This window comes from Orycteropus afer, unplaced genomic scaffold (genome assembly GCF_000298275.1).
Source record: "Orycteropus afer afer isolate SDZICR_OR568_19922 unplaced genomic scaffold, OryAfe1.0 scaffold00046, whole genome shotgun sequence".
Taxonomy (NCBI): domain Eukaryota; kingdom Metazoa; phylum Chordata; class Mammalia; order Tubulidentata; family Orycteropodidae; genus Orycteropus; species Orycteropus afer.
The window spans coordinates 12,365,231-12,386,859 of NW_006921633.1; the positions used below are offsets into that span (position 1 = coordinate 12,365,231).

The 21,629-nt window shown below is 42.3% G+C and overlaps 2 protein-coding genes across 2 annotated transcripts in view; one reads left to right on the forward strand and one right to left on the reverse strand.

The window, feature by feature from the left end:
• The first annotated feature begins 3,168 nt into the window (after nucleotides 1-3,168).
• AHSA2P lies at nucleotides 3,169-13,459 on the forward strand. The gene is given in 9 exon segments (XM_042780567.1): nucleotides 3,169-3,248; nucleotides 5,862-5,959; nucleotides 5,962-6,051; nucleotides 8,429-8,514; nucleotides 10,523-10,637; nucleotides 12,028-12,113; nucleotides 12,854-12,974; nucleotides 13,364-13,428; nucleotides 13,430-13,459. Coding segments are annotated over 9 exon segments (771 nt in total).
• A 2,255-nt stretch (nucleotides 13,460-15,714) lies between these two features.
• Nucleotides 15,715-21,629, reverse strand: part of USP34 (ubiquitin specific peptidase 34) — a 312,910-nt gene continuing 306,995 nt past the window's right edge. Inside the window, exons 76-80 of the mRNA XM_042780562.1 lie at nucleotides 20,645-20,724; nucleotides 17,864-18,004; nucleotides 17,613-17,756; nucleotides 16,521-16,680; nucleotides 15,715-16,322 (exon numbers count right to left, since the gene is read on the reverse strand). Of these exons, the coding sequence (XP_042636496.1) occupies nucleotides 15,715-16,322; nucleotides 16,521-16,680; nucleotides 17,613-17,756; nucleotides 17,864-18,004; nucleotides 20,645-20,724 (1,133 nt within the window). The remainder of the gene's footprint in view (nucleotides 16,323-16,520; nucleotides 16,681-17,612; nucleotides 17,757-17,863; nucleotides 18,005-20,644; nucleotides 20,725-21,629) is intronic.

Below are 21,629 nucleotides of genomic sequence, written 5' to 3' on the forward strand. Positions count from 1 at the left end.
AAAATCCTCACAACTGGACCAAAAAACAACATGATGATAAATGGAGAAAAGATTGAAGTTGTCAAAGATTTCATTTTACTTGGATCCACAATCAACACTCATGGAAGCAGCAGTCATGAAGTCAGACGTCATATTGCACTGGACAAATCTACTGCAAAAGGCCTGTTTAAAGTGTTGAAGAGCAAAGATGTCACTTTGAAGGCTAAGGTGCGCCTAATCCAAGCTGTGGTATTTTTAAAAGCCTCATATGCATGTGAAAGCTGGACAACGTGTAAGGAAGACTAAAGAAGAATTGATGCCTTTGAATTGTGGTGTTAGTGAACAATACTGAAAATACCATGGACTACCAGAAGAACAAACAAATCTATCCTGGACAAAGTGCAGCCAGAATTCTCCTCAGAAGTGAGAATAGCCAGACTTTGTCTCACCTACTTTGGTCATGTTGTCAGAAGGGACCATTCCCTGGAGAAGGATGTCATGCTTGGTAGGGTGGAGGGTCATCAGGAAAGCAGAAGACCCTCAATGAGAGGAACTGACACAGTGGCTATAAGGATGGTCTCAATAGAAGCAAGGGTTGTGAGGATGGCTCGCGATAGTGCAGTGTTTCGTTCTGCTGTACACAGGGTTGCTATGAATTGGAATTGACTCGATGGCACCTAAAAACAACAACAGAGTGATGTTGACTAACAAACTAAAAATCCTAGTCACTGGGGAAAAAGAAAGAAAGGAAGAAAAGGAGGAAGGGAGGGAGGGAGGAAGGGAGGAAGGAAGGAAGGAAGAACCACTTCTCAACATACCCCAGTAACTGATCAGATCACGGATTCTACTTCTAAGTACCTCTCAAATCTGTCTCCTCCCCTCCAACCTGACAAGTCTCCCTCTTTCCAGTTTTTGTCCCACTCCTGCCCATTGATCAAGTTTCCAGAAGAATGATTTTTCAAAAACAAGTCTAATCTTATCATCTCGGTTTAGATCACCTCAGGGGTTCCTCATTGTGTATGGAATAAAGTCCAAGCTCCTTAGCAGGACAAAGGGAACATGTCACATTGCAGCCTCATGTCCTGTTGCCCCTTAAGTCACCTGCAGTGTGCTCCTCCATGTCTGGGTCCTGGGCACTTGATCTTCCCTTTGCCTGGTGTTTCCTTTCCTCTGTTAAAGCAAAACTCCCGACTTATTCTACAAGACTCCTCTGAGAACCAGCTATTTCTTCCTAGGCAGAATTAGGCACTTTCTCCTCTGTGCTCCCAAACCAGTTGCTGTGGACTCTGACTCTTGGTGACCCATGTGTGGCAGAGAGAACTGTGCTCCATAGAGTTTTCCATGGCTGCTTTTTGAAGAACTAAACCACCAGGCCTCTCCTCTGAAGTGGAGCCTTTGGGTGGACTCAACCGTCAACTTTTGGTTAGCAGTTAACTGTTTGCACCACCCAGGGACTATGTTGTTGGTGTTGTGTGGCCTCCAGTCCATTCCAAGTCATAGCAACCCTATAAGTCAGAGTAGAATTAGCCCACAGAGTTTTCCTGGGCTGTAATCTTTATGAAAGCAGATCGCCAGGTCTTTTTGCCACCAGAGTGGCTGACCCTCTGGTTAGCAGCAAAGGTTTAACCACTGTATCACCAGGCTCTGAAAATAGTCCTTGGAGGGACTATAAAAACAAACCAGACCTGTTGCCACCCATTCTGACCCATAGCAACCCTATATATAGGACAGAATAGAACTGCCCCATACAGTTTCTAAGGCTGAAACCTTTACCGAAGCAGACTGCCACATCTTTTTCCCGTGGATCAGCCGAATGGACCTTCTGGTTAGCAACCAAGCATTTAACCATTGCATCACCAAAGCTCCTGTCTCCGGAGACTATAAATCCCCTATTGTCATTGAGTGGATTCTGACTCCTAGCCACTCTTTAAGCAGAGTAGAACTGCTCCATACCTTTCCAAGGCTGGAAATACTTATGGAAGTACACTGCCTCATCTTTCTCCTGTGGAAAGACTGGTGGGTTGGAACCACTGACCTTTTGGGTAGCAGCCAAGTGCCTTAAAGCACTGCAACACCAGAGCTTCAAACACTAAACTAGGTTAACATCCACAGACAGTTGACTTTAAAGTAAAGATGATTGCCCCAGGTAATGTGAGTGGGCCTCATCCAATCAGTTGAAGGCTTTATGAGCAAAAACTGAGGTTTCCTGGAGCAAGAAGACTGCAACATCAGCTCCTGCTGGAAAATTTCCAGCCTGCTGCTGGCCTACCTTGCAGATTTCTGACTTGCCAGCCCCCACAGTCGCCTAAGCCAATTCCTTGAAATAAATCGTGGTACTTGGAGAGCTGTTGGAAGGCCTGAGACAGCAGAAAACTGCAGTGCGCCACCTCTGCGTGAATTACAGTTGTCATTGTTATGTGCCATTGAGTCGGACCCGACTCATAGCGAGTCGCCTCCTTGGGTTTCCAAGGCAGTATCACTACGGAAGTAGATTGTCCCATCTTCCTTCCGAGGAGTGGCTGGTGGGTTTGAACCGCCAGCCTTCTGGTTAGCAGTCAAGTGCCTTAGGCACTACGCTACCAGAGCTCCTCCGTGAACTTACAGACAAAATGCTTAAGGAGAACACGCACAGCGGAGACATCACACAATGACTGCGCTTCGACCTCCAAAGCTGGTCGTTCAAATGCATAGGTTATATCTTCTACCAAGTGCCAAGTTCACCACACACAGCACTGCAGAAGGCAACCTGACGCAGTCGCTTCTGGTCTGCACCCTCAGTTCAGGTCAGACACACCTACTCACCGCCTTGCTTGCTAGCATTTAAAAAGATGACAATTGCAATAGCAGTGAATCTTTGAAACAGGCGTCCACAGCTCCCCCTTCGCGGCCCGGGCACTTGAGAAACCTCAGCAAGTCCGGGTACCCGACACCCAACCTCTTGGACATACCCCGCTGAGAACTCCTCCATCCGCCTCCCGGGCCTGACCCCGCCCTCCTCGACCCCACCCCCGCCCCGGCCCCACCTCCACCTCCACGGCTGCCAGGCTCCTTGGGACCCGCCGCGGGCCCGGCGGGGATTTCTGGCATTTTCTGGGCACAGTGAACGCGCGGATCCCGGCTCCGAGGCCGGAAACGTCGGGCCTTTCCCTGTTCTCCGGCGAGACCAAGCTGAGCGCCGCCAGTGCAGCCATGGCCAAGTGGGGTCAGGGGGACCCGCGTTGGATCGTGGAGGAGCGGGAGGACGGCACCAACGTGAACAACTGGCACTGGTGCGGCCGGTGGGCGGGGCTGCAGTAGACGCCGCCGCCGCTGCGCTCCGGCCTCCTCCCTGCAGGAGCGCGGGCGGGGGCGGGGTCCCCAACATGCACGTGGCCCCTGTGACGCTGCGAGGGGCAGTAGCCCTGCTTCTCTGGGGTCCTCCCGGGCCCAGTGACCCCTCGGTGGGGGTGGGGGCTGCACAGACAGGTGCGAGGACCACCCCCTGACCCTCCCCCCCCTTGCTTAAAGAGTGTCGAGTCCTTAACCTCAGGGTTTGGGAGCGCGGTGAGTTAGGACAAGGAGACCTGGGACCTAATCCGCACCGGCTCTCTGGGCTTGGGTTTTCTTTCTTTGAAAGTTGGGATGGGCCACATGAATGACTTCTGACATGCCTTTCCAGCTTTGACAGTTGGTAACCTTAAGGGTCTTCCCTTCTCCTCCAACCTCTTTCTTGTCTCAGTTGAAAAGGAAGTAGAAACTGTGTGTGTCTGTGTGTATACCTTGGTATGAGGTGGAAGACAGGAATTTGGATCTCAACTCTGTTTTACTAGATGGGCCTTTAGTGAGTCTTGCCCAAGTTTGAGCAAGTTAAACAAAAACCAATAGAGGGGATTCCTACTCATGGAGACTCCTTGTGTGTCAGAATAGAACTGTGTTCCAGAGGGTGTTCAGTGGCTGATTTTTTAGAAGTACTCTCCAGGCCTTTCCTTTCAGGCACCTCTGGGTGGACTCAGCTTTTCAGTTAGCAGCTGTTTGTTTTGACTGCACTATCCATGGACTCCTTGAGCAAGTTTCCCTCTGAACCTTATCCAGAACATGGCTGACTTCTGCCTCTCTCCTCCAGAGCTTCAGGAAGTGATACTCTCTGCCCTGGCCCCTGCCTCCTGGGGTCTATGGTACCTCAAGGCTGTCCAGATGATGCTAGGGCAGGTGTCCAGGGCAGAGCAAAGCGATCAACTTGAGAGGGGACCACATGGCTTTACTGGAGCAACATTAGTCTAGAGATCAGAAGACATAGGCTCTGGTTTCCTAGCCCTGTCACCATGAACACTTCACTGACTTCTCTCAGCTCACTTCATGCCTGTAAAAGGGGAACATTGAGAAGACTGCCTCAGATACTATATGCACATGTGAAAATACTCAATAACTTGTATTGAAGTGATTGAAATTATTTCAGTTATTGCTTCTTCTTCTTTTTTTAATTTTAACACATAAACTTATTTTCTCACAGTTTAAGAGCCTAGTGAAATCAGGGGACCAGCTCTAGGGGAAGGCTTTCTTTCTGTCAGCTCTTAGGAAGATCCTTGTCTCTTATCAGCTTCTGTTCCCCAGTTCCTTGGCCATCTTCACGTGGTGTGACATCTATCTGCCCCCATCTGTGCTTCCTTGCTTCTGTGCCTAATCTGTTATTTATTTATTGCTTTTTATTTGTTTATTATTATGATTTGGGTGAAAGTTTACAGAGCAAATTCACTTTCCATACAACAGTTCACACACACATTGTCTCATGACATTGACTACAATTTACCGAAATGCAACAGCTCCCCTCCCACTTCCTCCTGGTAGTTGCCTCTTCCCTGTGTCCATCCCTCTATGCACTCCTGCCCCCTGAACTGTCTCTCTCTGCATATATTTTTAGCTTTCTATTGTGCTTTGGGTGAAAGTTCACAGAGCAAATTGGTTTTCCATTTAATAGTTCATACACATTTTGATTCGTGACATTGATTGCAATCCTTATAATATTAACAGCACTCTTTCCACTTCTTCCCTGTGTTTACATTTTCCCTTCTTTCCTATCCCTTTCTGCCTTTTGAGCTTTTTTCTCTGGGCAAATGCTGCCCTCTTGATCTTGTTTAGTTGATTGTTCTAAGGAGTACATATCTCTTGGTTACTGTCATCTTACAGTCCTGACTATTAGGTGGCTGAAACTTGAGCCCTGGAGGTGAGTTCTGTTCCAGGCTTGAAGGGTTTCTAAGGGCCATAGCGTCAGGGTTCCACCAGTCTCTGTCACACTAGTAAGCCTGGTCTTTTTTATGATTGTGAGTTTTGTTCCACATTTTTCTCCCACTCTATTTAGGACCTCCTATTGTGATCCCTATCAGAGTGGTCAGCAGTGGTACTGGACATCATCTACTTCTGGTTCTCCAGGGCTTGGAGGCTGGCGTTTTCAAGGACCATTAGTCCTTTGAACTAATTGTTTCCATGTGTCTTTAGTTTTCTTCACTCTGTTTTGTTCTCAACAGGGAGAAACCAATAGTTGTCCCTTAGATAGCGTTAGTACCTTTTCTTACAGCCCAAGCTTTTCCCAGCCATTTTCGACTGGTAGTGAAATTGCTAGACCACTAACCTCTCTCTCAACTAAGCTAGGATTTTTTCAGACAAAGTCAACTTTACATGGCAGATAATGTCTTAAGGAACTGAGCGGGCAGATTAAAAGGTGTTTGGTAGACAGCAGGTTTGATAAGCATGTTTAAAAGTTTGAGGTGGCTGGTCTCATGAGGCTGCAGCATGAGAGGAATTGAAATGGTCTGGGCTGGGCCCAGGTGTACCCAACACCACTAGGTAGGACAGGTGGATCCCAGCTGGGGCTTCCAGTCATGACTGTGCCCTGTGATCCCTGGCAGGACAGAGCGGGATGCAACCAGCTGGTCCAAGGGGAAGCTCCAGGAGATCTTGGTTGGCATTGTCGTGGAGAATGAAGCTGGCTGCTGTGAGATCAGCAGTGGAAGCAAGTGGAAGGTGAGGCTTCCTGCAGCTGCCATAAAGGAAGGCTGATTTTCTTCTATGAGTGGAACATCACACTGAGTTGGAAAGGTAACGGGTACCTCAGGGTGAGGGTAGGTTGGGTGGGGCTGGAAGGATAGGGGCATGGAGTCGGTTCATTCATTCAGCATATATTGTTAGAATTCCTGCAATGGGCCACACATTGAATGGCCCTTGAGCTGATGTTCAAAGGGCCAAAGAAGCTGGCGTTTCCCCTTCTCCCTGGACATGCAGAGTGGTTCAGGGTCTTGCTCTCAACCAAACCCTTTTCTGCTGGAGTGTGAGCACTAGAGTCTTCGAAGTTGCTTCCTGGAACACTCTTCCTCCATGTATCTGCCTGGTTTGCTCCTCTACCTCCTTCAATGCCATGTTCTGAATGAAGTCTGCTTTCTGCATCCTATTAGAATTGTAGACCTCTGCCTCATATAAGCACCTTCCTTATTTTATGTCCCCCATAGCACTAATGTCTGGCACATTGTATCAGATTATTTAAATATTTTGCTATGGGAGCTCTGGTAGCATAGTGGCTAAGACACTTGCCTGCTAACCAGACGGCTGGCGGTTCAAATCCACCAGCCACTCCTCGGAAGGAAGGTTGGGCAATCCTACTTCCGTAGTGATACTGCCTCGGAAACCCAAGGAGGGGTCGCTATGAGTCGGGGCCGACTCGACGGCACATAACAACAACAACAACAACAACATTGTCCTTCTGCTTCTCTGCATTTATCAGGGCAGGGATTCTGTTGTTGTTAACACCTTCATTGAGATACATTACACATACCATGCAATTCACCCACTTAGAGCATTCAGTTCAATGGGTTTTGATATATTCAGTCTTGCAACTGTCAGTACAGTTAATCTTAGGACATTTTCATCAATCACAAAAGCAATCCCACACACCTTAGCAGTCACCGCTGACCTCTAGCCCCTGGCAGCCACTAATCTGCTTTCTATCTATCCCTATGGATTTGCCTTTTCTGTACATTTCATATAAATGGATTCATGTAATGTGACATTTTGTGACAGGCTTGTTTCACTTAGCATAATGCTTTCAGTGTTCATCCATGTTGTAGCATGTATCAGAACTTTACTCCTTTTCATGGCTAAATAATATTCCTCTGCATACACCACATTATATACATAGATGAGGGACAATTGGGTTGTTTCCACTTTTTGGCTATTTAGGGCAGCAATTTTGATGGATTTTGTTTCCAGGCCTAGATCACTCACTACTTGGAATGTTGTATAAGTGTTTGAATGAGTGCATGACTCCCGTGGTACCTAGCTCCAGGCAGTACCATATTTTTACACAAATAATGCATGTATTTTATGGTTTTTTGCAAGCTTAGCAACCCCCTCCTGCATTAGTTCCCTATGTGCGTTACAAGTGTGTGCTTGTTACTGGCCATGCTCTTTTTTTTTTTTTTTAATATGGTATATACTCAAAAAATACTTGAAATAACTAAACATATGGAGACAAAAGGGGGAAAAGAGGAGAGAGTGAGAGATGTGGAGAGAGAGGATTGTAGTGCGTTCACGTTTAGGCCTCAGCCTAGCTGTGGGCTTCTTTCTGAGTGTTGTGTTAGGTCTGCCCTAGTGGCTGCCTTGCCAGTGTGAGCCAGGCCAGTGGCAGGGAGGTGTTCAGCATGCATCAGAAGCGGGCCCACTGCTACCTAGGAACAGGGCCTCTTGGCTGGGGTTTGCCCTCAGTTACTCCCTCAGTGGCTACAAGGTCTGGCTCTTCATCACCCCCAGGAGAGGGCTCTGAGGTCTGGGAGAACCACATGGCCTGATGTCTCTTCCATTTCCCTTGGCCCAAAGCAGCAACCAGCTCATGTGTGAGATGAGACCCAGACCCTGCCAGGCAGCAGCTAGAGGTGGACTGCACAGCCCCTTGTGCTGGTCTCATCTAGCTGTGAGGCCCAGAGGTGGTGAGAGGGACATACTGGGGAGAAGGTGACACTCTGGTCCTGAAGGAAATCTAATTCCATAGAGTCTGTACAGAACATTCCAAATCCCCAGCCCTCCACCCCTCACTGCTTCTGTTATCATCCTGTCCTGCCATCCCTTTTGTGACTTCTTTTCCCCTTCACTATAGCCTTTTATTCTGTTTTGACCTGGTGAAGAATGCTGGGGCACAAAAAAAGAAACAGGTGGGACTGAGCTACTCCAGCCCCACCCTTCACTAAGGTCTGACCTGGCCTGTGTTCACATGTGCACTTGCTTTGGGCCCACGTGCTTCCCCGCCCTTCTTTTGGCTGCCTTCCTGTGATGTGGGCAGGGAGAGAAGGATTGGCTTCTGAATCTGTTCAGTACTCCAGCCTTGAGCCTGCCTTGTCCCTGGTGCTGATGGAGTGCTGTGAGGTAGGTTGGTTTAGGGTATTCCTTTGTAATTTTTTTAAAAAAACAAACATTTTGCTCGTTTTAGGTACAATTAAGGAATCTGGTGCAAAGCACAAAGGATTGATTGAAATACCCAATCTTTCAGAAGAAAATGAAGTAGATGACACTGAGGTATCTGACGGAATGTTTTTTGTTTTCTTTTAAAAAAAAAAAACAAGCTTCTGCTATAGACATTGGGCATTTGAAAAACAATTATTCAGACTGCATGATTCCGGTGTGGTAGTTTTGATGAATGGAGGAGGACTTGTTTTGCCCAGAAGGATTGCTTTACTGTGGGCAGCAGTGCAGTGTGTGTGGCCAGGAGATTGCAAGGAGCCCATCTCCCTATAGACTGGATGGGGCCTGGCCAGGTGACTGTACCCACCGTGGCTGCCACCTCTGTGAAACAGAGTTAATCCATCTTTCCTGTGTTACCTGGTTAATTGTGACCTGTCTGTACTGCAAGGTGCCCAGCAGCATGTATGATTTGGTGAATGTTGTTTTGTTTCTGTTCCCTCCATTTTTATCGTTCCTTCTAGTAGTGAAAATTCTCCATGTTTAGACATGCTCTCTCTTGGTTATGTCTCCTTATTTTTCATAGAATTTCCCCAATAGATACGTTGTTTATGACTACTAGCTCTCACAGGTCTCTTGAGAGATAGAGCCTTCTGTAACTCTCTCGTGTGGCCTGCAGTTCATGCCCTCTTTAGGCTGGGAGTGACACCATTTGTCCGGCAGTTATATTTCCCAAATCAAGATAGTGTGACAAAGGGCCTCTTCTGCTTTGTGAGTGTATTTATGTGAAGGTTTTCAAAGATATGAACACTAATCATACTCAGCAACAAGTCTTACGACTTGCCTTTAGTGAAGGTTATAAAATGCCATAAAGCTAGTGTAGGGGATGGCCTCAGGAAATCTTCAGGCATGTGGTTGCTCTACTACTCAGGGTCTCTGATTTCACTTCGCTATATTCAGATCCATCAGCTAAGAAGCATCTCAACAGCATGTTAAAACTGGTCTTTCAGATTTAACCCCTCAGTAGCATTACAGAGAAAACTTCTTTAGATTGGAACTGGGCCTGAGACCAGGTCCAACTCAACTGAATCACCAGGATACTAACTGGTCTCAAACTAACCACTCTTTTCATTCTAAGAGGATCACAGAGGCCTTCCCAGAGCACCCTGATACCTTTCTCACTGGCTCTCTCCCTCCCTCTCCCCCTCTTGCTCTGTCTTCCCTCTGCAGCCCCATCCCTCCTTCTTCTCCCTTTCTCCCAGTTCTCCTTCCTGCCCCAAAAATATAGCCCAGGTTATATGGGAACTTGGATTTCCTAATTACAGTTCCTTTGGGGTTCTAGACCAGCACTATTCAATAGAAATACAATGCCACATACGTGACTGGCATTTTTTAGTAGCCATATTAAAAAAGTAAAAAGAAACAGGTGAAATAATATATTTTATTTAACCCTGATATTAAATACACCATTTTAACATGTCATCAATGTAAAAATTATTCATATTTTACATTTTTTTTTATGTGGCAAGTCTTCAAAATTTGATGTGTGTTTTCCACATAGCACATCTCAGTTCAGATTAGTCACATTTCAAGTACTCAAATGGTTAGTGGCTGCCATATTGGATAGCACATTCCCACACTCTGATAAAAAGACATGGACCACACCATCAAAATAATGCAAAGACATAGAAACGTGAAATTTTGCATGCAAATTAAGAAGTTCACAGTCAAGATTTGGCCCATCTCTTAGTCATTGGACCCTTTGTTAAAAAACTTCATTAATTGCTGTCGAGTTGATTCCAGCTCCTGGCAGCCCTGTGTGTGCCAGAGAACTGCTCCATAGGGTTTCAATGGCTGATTTTTCAGAAATAGATCATCAGGCCTTTCTTCTGAGGTGCCCCTGGATAGCCACTAACCTCCAACCTTTCAGTTAGCAGCCGATTGCTTAACCATACCAGCCAGGGACTCCTAAAAAACCTTTACATCATTAACTATCCATCTCTCTTACATCTACTTCTTCCCCACTCCCCACCATCACAGTTCTTCTGTCTCATCCATATGTCCCAGTGTTGTGAGAAAACATCAAACTAGATTTTTCTTAGGTTTGTATTTTTCTAATTTGTAGGTGAACGTGAGTAAAAAGAAGGGAGATGGGGATATACTGCAGGATCTTATGAAAACTGCAGGCACCGCCAAGGTCAGGGAGGCCCTTGGAGATTACCTGAAGGCACTTATGATGAGTAAAGAAGGAATCTCTTGTGAAACAGGAGGGTCCCTTTTCTATTTACCCTAGTTATGCTCTGCACTGTGGTCTGGATTCCCAAGTTAGGCTGATGTCTAAGGCTCCAGAAACTACTCTTTATGCTGTGGGATAAATTGTAGTGTGGAAGTTGAGAGCTAGTTATTGTTAAAATTATGATTAGTGATTCTTCATATTATACACATCATGAGGCATTTTGTCTACATCATTAATAGTAATTTTTTGGAATGATTACTATCCAGTCGCTTCTGTAATTACTTGTGTTAATGTCTGTCCTTCCTGCTAGACTGTTTAAGCTCCCTGAGGGCATGGAAGGTGTCTGTCTTGTTCACTGCTGTAGCTCCAGCGTGTGGCACAACACCTGGCACATAATAGGTGCTAAATAAATCTTTGTTGGATGAATGAATGAATAAATGAAAGTGATTGTAGGTGTTACAGGTGCAGTGTAGATATACCCACATAATCCCTACACTGCATAGAAGTGAGGTTATTATCTCCTTCCTTAAATTACGGAAGTTGTTTGCTAGGCAAAATGGCTAGCAGGGCCTGCATCTCTGCACCTCATCCTTGGACCCTGCTACCTGAGTATCTAGGTGTTAGCATAGCAGGATCTGGGGTTGCCACTCTCCCACAAGACCAAGCACATGGATAGCCCTCATTCTGAATACTGCCAGGCCAAGTTGTGAGAGGGTGGTGAAACCATGAGCAATTACCTGGTTTTCACAGGAAGTGAAGCCAGCAATTAGTGAAGCCATTAGTAGTTGTTCATATAAAATGTAGCTATTAGGGAAATGGACATTTTGAAAATTCTGCTCTTTTATTGAAAACTTGATAAAAGCGAGGCATTTGTTGTTAAACCCATGTTGTTAATCATCAGTAGCAATTTGTATTTTGTTTATTGTGGTGAAATATACAGAACAAGACATTTGCCACTTTAGCCATTTGTACATGTACAATTCAGTGACATTAATTATATCAACAACCACCATCAGTTTTTTTTTAAATTACCCCCACTGCCATCAAGTCAATTTCAATTCATAGTGACCCCCATAGGGTTTCCAAGGCTATAAATCTTTATGGGAACAGACTGCCTCATCTTCCTCCCATAGAGAAGCTGGTGGGTTTAAACCATTGACCTTTTGGTTGGCAGCCCAGTGCCTTAACCACAGCCCGACCACAGCTCCTTAGTAGTTTTATAAATTAAAAAATGGAATTGTCTTGAAATTCTCAAAATGCTATCAGAATTATTTTTATACGTAACAGTTCTTTTATTTTCTTATATGCCGTTGTGGTGTTTGGGATTTTCTCCTTTACTGTTTGTGCTGACAAGTCAAGTCTATTAAAGCTATGCCCTACGTGTCTCTTTGTAGAATTTACGATGGGAATGATTTTACCAACGAAAGCTTTGGCAACACAGTTGACTGTTAAAAGAAAACTGAGTGAGAATCCCTTACAGGTATGACTCTTAGTGGCAATATTCTGTAGGGCAAGGTAAAAGGAACTGCTTAATAGAATGTTTAAAGCTCCAATCTTTTAATGATAAGGACCTGTGAAGGATAGTGAGCAGGGCCACTGATCCAGCCTTGCATCTCCTTTGAGCCTTTAAGATTTGCAGTTGTGTATGGAAATGATAAAATGAGATGTTTGTTCTTGAGGGAAGGAAATGTATAAACAGGCTGTTTGGTGAGATATTGAATTCAAAACAATGTTCTAAAGACCGTGTATTTTAGTGGCCAACAGATTACAAAACCAGGTGATTTTGAAGTTCACATACCACAATGGAAGAGGCTTCTCTCCTTTACTGACTGGTTGGGAGGTTTTAGATTCTGATTTTATACCTAGGGGAGAGGACCATTGACCTTTTGGCCTAACTGCTGTTGTCTTTCACTTGCTCATCTTTCTGCCTTCTGGTCCACATTTGCAGTGTCCACTAGGATAGGATTAGGGGCATTTGGCTATAGCCTGGGAGAGGAACAGAGCTAAATGGCTCATGGGAAAACCAAGTTTTTTTTTTCTTCAAAATAGAGATCAGGCCAGGTGGTACAAAAAGGCTGGTTGTACTGCTTCCCTGTGTATCTGGAAGGGGTGATGTGGAATTTGGAGCATTTTGGTATTTCAGGGGAAGAGTTTATTTTCAAATAGAGCAGTTTTCTTTCTTGGTATGCTAACTACTCTGAAACCTCTTCTCTGTTTGAGGTTCAGGGCTCCTCATCCCCAGTGGCACTGGGTGTAAGGATTCCTACCGTGGCACTGCACATGACAGAAAGGTTGGACACAGCTGTAGAGCAGCTGTATAGCATCTTCACTGTGAAGGATCTAAGTAACTTCCAGAGCTGGGATCTTCTGTGCTGACATTGGGAGAAAATGTACGATCAAGAACTAGAGCCAGATTTTGGTTTTGGTTTCCCCATGGGCCATGTTTCTGGGATGGTGATGGGCAAGTCTTGAGGATAGTTTGTGTGTAAGTTGAGGGGGGAAAAATGGGCATTTTTAAATTGAAGCTCTCAGTGGCAACATTTAGGGTATATATTTTCTCTCCCTGGGGAGAGAAAGCTTTTGTGTTTTATTTTCCATAGGTAAAGGCTATGTATCCAGGATTAAAAAACCCAAACTACAGTTAATTGTTTTGTTACATACTTTACATTTAGTTTTAAAAGGGGATAGCATGTGCTGGAATAACATGTCCTACTCTTTTATTTGGTTAGTTTGTGCAGAAGTTTTCTAAATCTCCTGCTGTATTAGAAGCTGAAAGGGGAGGGAAATTCCAAATGTTTAATGGGAACATCACCGGTGAATATATAGAATTGGTAAGTAACCTCAAGGTTAAAAAGGTAAGCTGCACTAACTCTTCCTTTGGTTAAGATTGCCCCCCCCCTTTTTTTTTTTAATCTTTGCTGCTTTTAACTTATTTTGGGTTTTTATGTGAACTCTAGAACTTCAGAACTTTAGCAGTTGGTTGTGGAATAAAAAGAACATTGTAACATACACTGTAGCAAAATGAAGCCTTTAACAATTCGGCAAATGCTTGTGATTTCATTAAGACACAAGTATAATAAATCCCTCTCACCCAGTGTTTTAGAAATTTCAGGTTTTGCATCGTGAAAGCTCTAGCTCTGCCACTAGAATTGCTAGGATCTGCACTGGTGAATGTCAGTTCCCTCATTCTTGATGTCAGCTCTCCTGGTTATTAACTTGTACAGTACATCTGCTTCCTCGATGCTACTGCTACTATGAGACACTTTGGCAGTAGAGAACTAAAAGGCGCTGGTGTATGACAGGAATACAGGACTCTGTTGTTCCTTGATTCTTCTGCTTAGGGGCTTTAATGAAGATTTGGTGTTTTTCATGTGTTTATGTATTGTGGGAAGTTGTAAAAAATGTTTTCAGTGGAATTTCTCATTTCCAGTTACCAAATAAAAAGATCGTCATGAAATAGAGATGTAGGAATTGGCCAGAAGGTATGTAATACCTCTTCTGCATAAGGCTCCAAAAAACCCAAGTTGGCTTTTGTCCCCGCCATGAAAGGCAAGAACTGTATGGGAATTTTCCTTTTCATAATACAGTAAAAAGCTTCCTATTTTTCTTCCAGAGCACTATGCAACAGTTGCACTGAATTTTGTGCCCATCCTAGGGCAAACGCAATTACAGTTGGACTGTAAAGGAGTTCCTGTCTGTAAAGAAGAGAATATGAAAATCTGTTGGCAGAAGCAGCATTTTGAAGAAATAAAAGATTTACTGCAGTTGACCACTCTGAATTAGAATTAGGTGAATGAGAAGATTTTATAAAGGTATTACTTTTTGTAAGCAGAAAAAGGTCAAGTTTACTGCATCCCTAATTCTTTCTTTTAAAACAGAAAACAGAACCTCAAATTATTTTATTATTGAAGACATTCCATTAACCTATACAGGATTAAAAAAAAAAAAAGAAAACTGAATCTTTATTATGATAAGATTCTACAGTGGGTTAAAAGCAGCAAGCAAACTAAAATAAGGTATTAGCCTCACATCCCAAAGATACTCCTCTGGAAGTAGTTCCTGAGTGCAGATACTTGTAGTTTCCCAAGGTATAGCTTGCTTTTTATATAGCAAATTTACTTTCAGTTCCAGAAGATGAAAAAATAAATGGGTTCTTGTTATTATTATTTCTTTTATTTCAGGTTTCTTAAGGTGCATAGCTCTTAGATAGTGAAACTGACAATGTTGCATTCACCCACAAGTTCCAGCATTCTGTTCATTCCTTCTGACCAGCCTTGCTTGGCCCTACAGCAGTTATGCGTTTGTGAGTGGAAGGAAAGGACTGAGAAGTGTATAGAGATAAGTTACTTTAACCTTCTAATGAAATAGGATATAATGGGTAATTGTTCCCCACCCCCTACAGTTTTCTCATTACTTTCATGAGAGAACATCTGAAGCAACGTATGTAAACAAATGAAAAGTCATCACAATCAGTTTAATTAAGTGCACAGAATAGCAATCAGTCATGTCAATAAAAATAAAACAGTTATTTTTACATCAAGTGTGCTTTATTTCCTCCACAGGTATTCTGTTAAATAAAGCACCATTTATATACTGCCAGGCCACAGCTAAAGAGGATTCTTTACAGAATCAAATTTCTTGTGGTTGTTCCGTATACAAGTAAACTTAATTTTGATAATAAGAACCACAGCGATCGGAGGCAATCTGCCTCTATTATAAGGTACAAAACTGGCACAGAGGACACCATATTATACACAGTAAAAATGCTGTAAGTTTAAATTACACTGTACAGGGCCAGGGAACCCTGTTCCTCCCAGACAGCCATATTAAATGAAAAGCCACTACAGAGAACTCTTAATTACGTAAAACATAGCCATTATCTGATTGCCCTTTAGAAAGTGTACTGAAGATGCAAATTTTTTCATCTGGAGTTCTGCCTGACCAAGAATTAAGCCTATGAATCTATCCTGCCATTCAAGCAGAGAGCACTGGACAAACTGAAGCACAAAACAAATAAGCAAAACTTATACAAACAGCATGGGAAGGGGAGGGACTTAAAAGCAGACATGCTACATCTAATGTCAAGAAGCAGCTTGGTTTCCTTTGCCAGATATCCTTGTGACCACATGGATGGTAGATTCAATGGTCCTACACAGGGTATCTAAAATGTCGTGTTGCTGCATGTGACTAAAGAGTCCTCTGGAATGGCCACAACTGAGTGATAAAGCAGCCTCAGGGTCCTGGGAGGGCAAGGTTTGACCATCACAGCTTCTCAAGTCAGCTAAGTCAGACAGAACGGCAGAGATTGAAGTAGAAGGGAACTCAGATTCTTCCTCAGCTAGGTTAGAATCCTTGGAACAGTGGAGGTCTTTAAAGTCTTTACAGTCTTCAAATCTACCACTGTTGGACTGTTCTTCTGAATGCTGTGACCTGATATTTGACATGTCTTCTGAAAATGAAGATGGAACCTCCATTCGGTATTCTTTAACAGAACCATTTTCAGGGGAAGGAAGATCTTGCTCCGTTCCTGGATCGATAATTGAGGAGTCTCTCGTCTCATTATCTGAAGTGCTAGTTGGGGTCAGGACCTCCCTTGTTTCTGTTTTCATGTCACTGATACAGCTGTCGACAGTGTGTTCCTCATCACTGCTAACACGCCTTCTTTTAACAGGAGTTGCCCCTTCATCATCTGTGAACATAAACATTCAAACTGAAACAACTTCTCTGAAAGGGGTCATTTAGATTAGACTGGGGGGACTGTGAGAAATTAACATCCTTTTTAGCATTTCTATTTAGGAGGCTCAGTTAAACATACAGCCATTATAATTGGTTATACTGTGTTTTCCCTTCCCCCACTCTAAAAATATTATTAGTCTATAAAACTAACCTTTAGTTTTTCTTTCTTTGGCTTCTTGCTCTTGGAGTGAGTTTCTCTGTTGCAGACAAGTCCTGCATTTGTTTAAAAGCTCTTGCAGAGTTGGAATTAGAGCAGGGTTTAATTGTTTGGGAGTGTGTACCGACAGGAGCAAGGCAAGTGCCCGCAGGTCCTACAAAAATCCAAATATGAACATTTCAAATTCCAAAGCCAACATTTTGACACAAATTGTTTACAACAAATTGGATATGGGTTAAAAAATTTCAAATAGTCATGGCTCTTAAACACAAGTAGTCTTTAATGTAGATGTTTAATATTTCAGGATGCCATTCTGGTTTCTCTGGCATTTTCAGAAGAATGCTAAAACCAGATAGCCAGTGTTAATATATGATACTACTGTATTTCACTCATTTTAACTAACACCATTATTTTAGGCATCACCACTAAGACTGAAGACTGAAGCAGTGATTTCTGGAAATAGAAAAGGGAAAAAAAAGGATCAATAATAGAATTTATGCAGACTTACAAAGGAATTTCAAAAATAAACCTAAAAATGAACCATGAAAAATTTACTTTATGGTCTCAGTAATCTAGAAATCACAGTTTCTATGTGGTGAACGTCACTTAGCTGTATAATTGTTCTGGCATCCAAGCATTTCATTATTTGGGAGGTGGCTGAGGAATGATGTTTTACCATGTTTCCAGAGTGTTCCATAATTCCCTGGCACAGGTATCAGTCTAGTTTTAACTGGCTTAAATCATTAATCTGATTATTTCAGTCATTTATAAGCCATAGGCACACAAGTCATGTTTCAAAAATGACAAACAAAATGAGGTAAAAGGGGATGTAAAGGGACCTACTGCCCACAGCAGTCAATGACATTAGCTCGTGTCTTCCAAGGTAACATGCAGCTACTGGGCTACACAGGTACAAAGCACAGTGAATATGTGTTAAAAAGTTGGTTAGTGTTTCTCATTGTATGTGATTTTTAAGGTTTCAGTATTAAGTTAAAATTAGGATAATAAAATCATGCGAAGGCCAATACAGAATTGATTTGAAGGAAAATTCTGAAGTATGTAGCTATTCCCTGGCACTGTTCTTACCCCATTTAAAGAAGCACTTGCTTTGGAAATTTCAACTCGATTGGTGAAATCAGATTGTAGGTTCTGATATTGATTTATCAAGTTTGTAATGAGGGTACTGATCAAATTGGCACAGTTTGCTTCAGAAAATACTTGACCTTGAACCTGAAAAAGAAGATTAAAAAAAAAAAAATCTCCGAAAGACCAACATAATGAAAACACTGTCAGTAACTAATTAAAGTGACATACTGAGTTTCCAAAGTACTACTTACCTTTAGGAGAAAATGTGTCATAAATGTGTAGACGATATTGTTGTTTAGAAAAGTCCTTTCGTCCATTAGGATACATTTAATATATTCTGCAAAAACGGGATCTTCACACAAAAGCTTGATGCAGTTTTTTGACATAGCAGACTAAAATGGGGAGAAGGAGCACTGATGGTTGAGCACTGAAATAACCGGCAATCTTTAACATACTTCTCATAATTTATATCTGAATTCATTCTTTTAAATCCTACTTGAAAATCCACTTTTAATTCAGTGTATTAAACTTTTAGTTATAGCAGCTGTCCTCCCAAATAAAACATTACTGACTTGGACTATATGGGTGAATGCTAAAGGAAGAGCCTCATAAAAAATCTGAATGGCAAAACTGCAAAGAAAAGCAGGTTTATTATCTTACATAAAGAGTAAGATACTCTTTATGAGTAACAAGGACTGAACAAATCGATTAAAAAAAAAACCAAAAAACTGCATGAGAATGTTATCAGGGGACCATTAATGGATAATAAATCAAATCGTATGTAGAAAAAACAATTTAAGAATTTATTAAACAGGTTAAACACTTACTGTATAATCTTATTAACAATACTCATTTCTTTGGTAAGTATCTTTTTCACCAGAAATACTAGAAACAAACAGCAAAACTCGTGGGTCCTCTGACATGAAATTTTACTAAAATTTAGTTTTCCTGTTTTCAAATGGTCATGGCTCTTAAACACAAGTAGTATGTCTTTAAGCAGATCTACTATCTAGATTTTATCTGTGCTTTTTAAAAAAGGGACAACTGTTAGATAATGTGTACATGTGCATATAGTTTAATAGAGTAAGCAACTGTGGTAAGTAAACTGCTGAGGTCACTCAAGATAATAGGAAACAAGGAGGAGCTAGACCCCAGGTCTTCAGATTCTCAGTGAAGGAAAATCTGTGTTACTCTCTTAGCCTCAGCCCATCTGCTGCTTATGTTTCTTGTACAAGAAGCCTGCTGCTTTGGGCTGCAGGGCTTTAGATGCCATAGTTGGCTTGGCTTAATTTTAGTGGACATTTTTGGGGAAAGTGAATCCTGGGAAAAAAATTAAAGCAAAGGAAATAGTATAAAGTGCAGAAGTACATAGAGGAATAGGGAAGTAGAGGCAGTCCTTGGGTTATGGATAAGATCCATTCCTAAGTGTGTCTTTAAATCGAATTTCTAGGTTGGTAAGATAGGTGCTTATGGTTCTTATTTAGCTTTACTTTAATTCAAGAAAGGAGGTCTGGTGGTCCCGTGGTTAAAGCATTGGGCTGTTAACCAAAAGGTCAGTAGTTTGAACCTACCAGCTACTCCACAAGAGAAAGATGAGGCAGTCTGTTTCAGAAAACAGCCTTGGAAACCTTATGGGACAGTTCTACTCGTCCTACAAGGTCACAATGAGTTGGAATCGACGGCTCAAAGCCTTTCCTGTGATTTAAAAGCTGTTATGTGCAGCAAGTGAAGGTAACTGTGAGGAAGAATTTGTTGTGAGTATGGGGTTGGTCCAGTCCTTTCAAAGTGAGGGAAAATTTATATAACATTAAAGGGCAAGTACAAGTTGTTAACCAGGGGACTGCCTGTAATGGGCAACAGCAGAGCAGAAACCAAAAAAGCCAACTATCTGAATCAGAAAGAATGAAAAGAGCGAAGGGGGCAGGAAAGTTATGGGATGGAGTGGGGAAGCAGAGAATTCCAATTTACTCAAAAGACCACTCAGCTCAGTCAACCAGTTGTTTTTGAATGCCTACTATTAAGCCATTAGAGTTATATGGCAGTGACATATACTCTTCTTTCAAAGACCATCTACTATAGAGACAAAATAACATTTCTTCAAGGAATAGAGATGACTAATTTAAGGCCCCTGCACTTGAGCTCAGAGCTTGGGAAAAGGAGACACACAACCATTACAGTACAATGTGATAAAGATCTATTGTAGAGAGAACTACTGCCCAGTAGAAGGCTGGATCAAACTCAAAATATTTCTGATACTATAACGTGTGGTTTAGGGTTATGCCAAAGGAAGGTTAACAAACTCATCTTTTCCTCTGGGTTGGGTAGAGGCAAACAGGAAGGAAACCAAGTTTATTCAGGGTCTGAAGAGACTGGACATTTTTTATGCCTAATCCCCAGGAACGAGCAAAACCTTAGTACTAATATGATTTCTCCCCATTCCTGTCACTCTGCCTCCACATAACACAAGCATTATGTAGATGCCCACTTTGTTAAGGGGGTTGGTTCTTAGATATGAAAGGGAAGACGGGTATAGTCTTTTCTCAATCAGACTGTCCTCTTTAAGAAAACAAGTTCATTAGACCCTTGAAAAATTACTCTGAGGTAAAAGATAAGCAAGGCCTAAAGGACAGACTGCTAAAATGGCTGGAGCTTTGTAGTAATGGCAGAGAGGATGAGACAAAGGTGAGGTAAGGAAGAGCAAGGAAGTGGCATGTGCTGCCTTCTACTATCTCCCTGTTTTGGACTTTTTCCCACAACTGTTAATGTTGACTTATAGATGAGAAATTAAGTTATAAGAACTTATTTGAAATATCCTTTGTAAAACAAATCTACTGAAATAAAAAATTCAAAGGGAAACTAGATGCCCAATGCTTAATATCTAATATTCCCATTAATCATATTTTACCTACCAAGATTCTAAAACTTTCCCAATTTCTAGCCAGTTTACTTTTCAAACCATGTTTCCTAATATTATTGACCACTTGGTCAGAAGAGATGAAAAGCCCAAATCATCTAAAACTCATTTTCTTTACCTGAGTCTGGCATAGCTCAGTCCAAAGTTTGGGGAACAGTGCAAGATGAAGTGGCAAACCTTCATAGGCAACTAGGACACCTAATATTTGAAAAGAAATCAGAATATGTTATAAATTATATATTGTAGTACTAAACTCTGCAGGTACAATACAGCTATTTCTAACTCTGTACATTTTCTACATAAAGGGGAAAAATTTGCTCCAATGTTTCAACCAGTGAAGGAATTCAGAATGCTGTATCTCGACTAAATTGCTTTATACCCCACACCTCTTCCCAGAAGGGTCTGGGGTAATTTAAACCAATTCTACTTTTTAACTATTAGAATTTTATCTGGGGCAATTTAATAAAAGTTACTGCAAGTGGTTCTAAATCTTTCTTGGCTTACGGTACCACGCTGCATAATAGATAATTTTCACAGACCATCTGCAGGGGGCAGGAAGGGAAAGGCCAAAAAGATGTGGAGAATTAGAAAATGTTATCATTCCTTCCGCTTTACCTTGCTTCTTCTTCAAAGAAAGTAAGAATTATCTTTGTGGTAGATATAGAGGAGCATACTACTCTGATTCTAGCAGCTTCTCAGGTGTTCTGGGTGAGCCACACATCCTGGCACTATGCCAGAGTCCTATTTGGAACCACTATGTTTTTATAACCTCTCCTCTTCTTGACTATTCAATGTCAACTATGTCTCTAAGAGATCTGTTCCCTTTACTGTCTTCCCTCCTAACCTCTGAGAGCATACAAGTTGCAATGCCACAGTCCTAAAATAAATTTCCCATTTTCTACCCCCCAAGAAAGGTATCATAGAGAATGAGTAAAATAATACAAGATATACTCCTCCTGCTAAGAAAAAAATATCAGGAGTTGGCAAACTTTTTTTGTAAAGGGTCAGGCAGTAAATATTTTACACTTGCAACCATCATTGATCCCTGTAGCACACTCTGCTGTGATAGTATGAAGGCAGTCAGATATTAATTACACAAATGG